General features: G+C 34.2%; 1 protein-coding gene across 1 annotated transcript; it reads right to left on the minus strand.

Moving 5' to 3' along the window:
• Positions 1–791: 791 nt before the first annotated feature.
• On the minus strand, positions 792–1,541 carry LOC142180855 (uncharacterized). The gene is made up of 3 exons (XM_075252951.1): positions 1,230–1,541; positions 1,067–1,145; positions 792–1,012 (listed from the first exon to the last, which is right to left on the minus strand). Exons 1-3 carry the CDS (start codon positions 1,539–1,541, stop codon positions 792–794), a joined length of 612 nt encoding a protein of 203 aa, XP_075109052.1.
• Between the last annotated feature and the right edge of the window lie 1,955 nt (positions 1,542–3,496).

Below are 3,496 nucleotides of genomic sequence, written 5' to 3' on the forward strand. Positions count from 1 at the left end.
CCGATCCCTCTAACACATAAGTCAATATCCGGTTGACTTTTCCAACTTAAGCTTCCTCAAAAGAGACTAAGTATCTCAAACCTTCTCGAAACCTTTTCGAACCCGAGACAACCAACCCGATCACATATAGAACCGATAAACAAAGCAATAAGAATTAGAAATGGGGGAAATGGAGTGGTAACTCATGAGATAACTAGTCAGGTCATCATACACAGCTATGCCAAATTACAATTTCAGAAGTAATATGAAGGCATCATGCTATTAATTTCTTTGTTTTTGTAAAGTATTGATTTGTCCATTTGCAATCCCTAAATTAAGTGTATTGAGCTTGTAAGTATTAGTTGAGGACCAAGTGTCCTTAACTTTTGAACTTGGAAATCGAAGTTCAGGACCAGATGTCCTTAAATTTTGAACTTGAAACTTGAAGTTCAAGACCAGATGTCCTTAACTTTTGAACATGGAATTCAAAGTTAGGGACCAAGTGTCCTTAACTTTTGAACTTGGAACTCTAAGTTAAGGACCAAGTGTCCTTAACTTTTGAACTTGGAACTCAAAAGAAACAAAAAGCATGTAAGCGTAAAGAAACTTTGAATATTCAGGACATTTGCTCAAATAAAAATAATCTAAATGAATCCAATTTATAGCAAAAACATAAAAGAGTATATAAAGATAAGTGTATATATATACTATTCTCTATGCTCCCTTGAGAATGGATGGACTGCCGGAGAATATATACAAGGTGTTCTATTATGACCAATTCTTCTGCAACGACCACATTTGAATGTTATTTTTTATGACTCGGTAGCTAGAATATGCCTTTTCGTCTGCCTTCTACCTGGTGGCACTTTGAAATCTGGAGGTTTAATAATTTGTGACTTAATACTCTCTGGTACAATCCAAGAATCAGTATGTCCTACAAGATGTATTTGTCTTTCATATGTTTTCAGCCAAGATTCCTTTAAGTACCAGTGCGAGCAAAAGTTTGACTTCTTGATGTTTCTCTTCTTGATAGCTACAATTGCATGTATGCATGGTAATTCATCCAATTAAAACTGAAAACAATCACATGTTCTTTTGTTTAAGTCCACCAAGAAAGTAATTCCTTCCTCCTCAACTCTAGAACGCCATGAATCAATGGGGAAGACCTTCAATGTTGAAAAATTATAAGTTAGTACATTATGTTAAATTATTATTAAAATAATAAGCTAAACAAAGAACATAATACTTACATCCAAAGTAAATGCTAAATCTATCTTTTTCTTCAATTCCTCTTCTACCCAACAAGAAACGTCATAAAAAGTTCCTTCTGCTTGATTTCTTCTTTCATAAAACCAATGTTGTAGCTTCACTTGGATGAAATCCATCATTCTTAATATAGGCAGATCCCTTGCTTCTAATAGCACAGAATTCATTAACTCAACTATGTATGTTGTGAGCATGTCATATCTTCGTCGTGGACTACAAGAACGTGCCCACCTTTCCGGTGGTTCTTCCATCAAGTAGTCATAAGTCTTCTTATCTACTTTTATTATATCTGACATGTATAGATCAAATTATTTGCGCATGTATACTCTTGCAACACTTTGGAAAAGTTTTATGACCTCACTTTTCACTTTCCTTCGCTTTAGGTTCTACTCCAAATGATAGATACAAATCCCATGGTGGCTTTCAGGATACCTTTGCAATGACATATACAATAGCTTGATGCCTGTCTGATAAAAAAAATTAAATTCTCACGACTCCCAATTGCATTTCGAAGCTCACTAAAGTACCGCTCATAGGAATTGTCATTTTCAGATTCTGCAATTCCAAAAGCTAGTGGGAAATTTTGGTTAGTTGCATCCTTTGAAACTGAAATCATTCAAACACCACGAAATTTTGACTTCAAAAAAGTTGCATCAACAGCAACCACTGGTCTACAATGATTCCAACCAGTTATTGATGATCCATATGCATAAAATATATAAAGAAACTTGAAAATATAGTATAACAAAAGTTAAGGACATGGAGTCCTGAACTTAGAGTTACAAGTACAAAAGTTAAGGATAGGCAGTCCTTAATTTTTTAACTTGCAACTCTAAGTTAAGGACCAAGTGTCCTTAACTTTTTGACTGCACACATCAAAGTTAAAGACATCACGTCCTTCACTTTTTCACTGGTTAAGGACAGCATGTCCTAACTTTTTGATTGTTTACATGTTGTTGTCATCTATCTTTATGTTAGTATATGTTCCGGGGTTTTTACTTTTCATCATATACAAGTATGAAGACAATAATTCATAATTCTCTTCAGGAGTTCCTCTTATTAAAGCTGAAGCACGTTGAATAGCACGCCACGCCTTGTGATACCCAATGTCTAATCCATATAATTTTTGCATTTCTGCCATGACAAAAGCTGGTGTAACTTCAAAACTTGGGTCTTGAAGATTGTCAATAAATGTAACCACTAATCAACTTTGAAGTTGCATGCCTTTGATCAGCTTTCATAGTGTTAACTGAGCAGTCATGATTTTTCTCAATCTTTACTATCTTGAACAGTGTTGAATCTTTAACTCTGAAAGCACGCACACACCACCCACACCTATCATCATTGCATTTCAATGAATATCTCATTGAGCTTGATCTAACAACCTTGAATTCAAAATGTCCTTTAATTGCTATATTCGAAAAACAGTTAATTGTACTCTTCTTTTTGTCAAATATTGATCCCACTTTTATTTCATCCAATGAAGCATTTTCTCTTAATATCGTAGTTGGGGATTCTTTTTGTTTCAAATTTGAGCTTCGTCTAGTTAGTTGAGTAGAGGTTTTTTCAGCAACTTCTTCTATTACTTGTGCACTCTCTAAGACATGAATACCCAAAGCTTGTTCGTTGTCAATCTCTATAATGCTTTGTCCTTCCACTTGAATAGAATCAAATGTTTGAAGCACCTCTTTAGTTATTGGTTCAGCTTCAACCACATATATTTCCATTATCTGTTGGCATTTATTTTGATTGTCATGTTGATTTTCTCTGTTGACATGTTCAAAGGTGCTTGTAGATCCAAAAACTCTTTCCGAAATATCAACAATAAAACGACAACCCTTGAAGAGTGAATGACTTTTTAGTAACTCTATACATGTGTGAAGATCTAAATCTCTGGATACAATTATTCCCTTGCTTGTTCCCAGGTTGATATCAAACCATATCATTGCTTCAAACTTGTCTCTATCAAATTCAATAACTTCAAAGACCTGTTTAATGAAATCTTCAAATCGAATTGTCTCAGGTACTAGAACAAGCTTTGTTTGATGATCAAGATATTTATAGTCTTCAGTCCATCTACCATTAAAAGCAACTATAATACATATTGTTTCCATCCTGCAAGTCAAGAGAATGGGAAATTCAGGACATATTTATAGAGCAATCCTTATATAAATTAAGGATAGGAACTGTAAGTTCAGGACTAAGTGTCCTTAACTTTTGAACTTAGAAATCAAAGTTAAGGACCAAGTGT

Source organism: Nicotiana tabacum, chromosome 5 (genome assembly GCF_000715075.1).
Source record: "Nicotiana tabacum cultivar K326 chromosome 5, ASM71507v2, whole genome shotgun sequence".
NCBI classification, from domain to species: Eukaryota; Viridiplantae; Streptophyta; class Magnoliopsida; order Solanales; family Solanaceae; genus Nicotiana; species Nicotiana tabacum.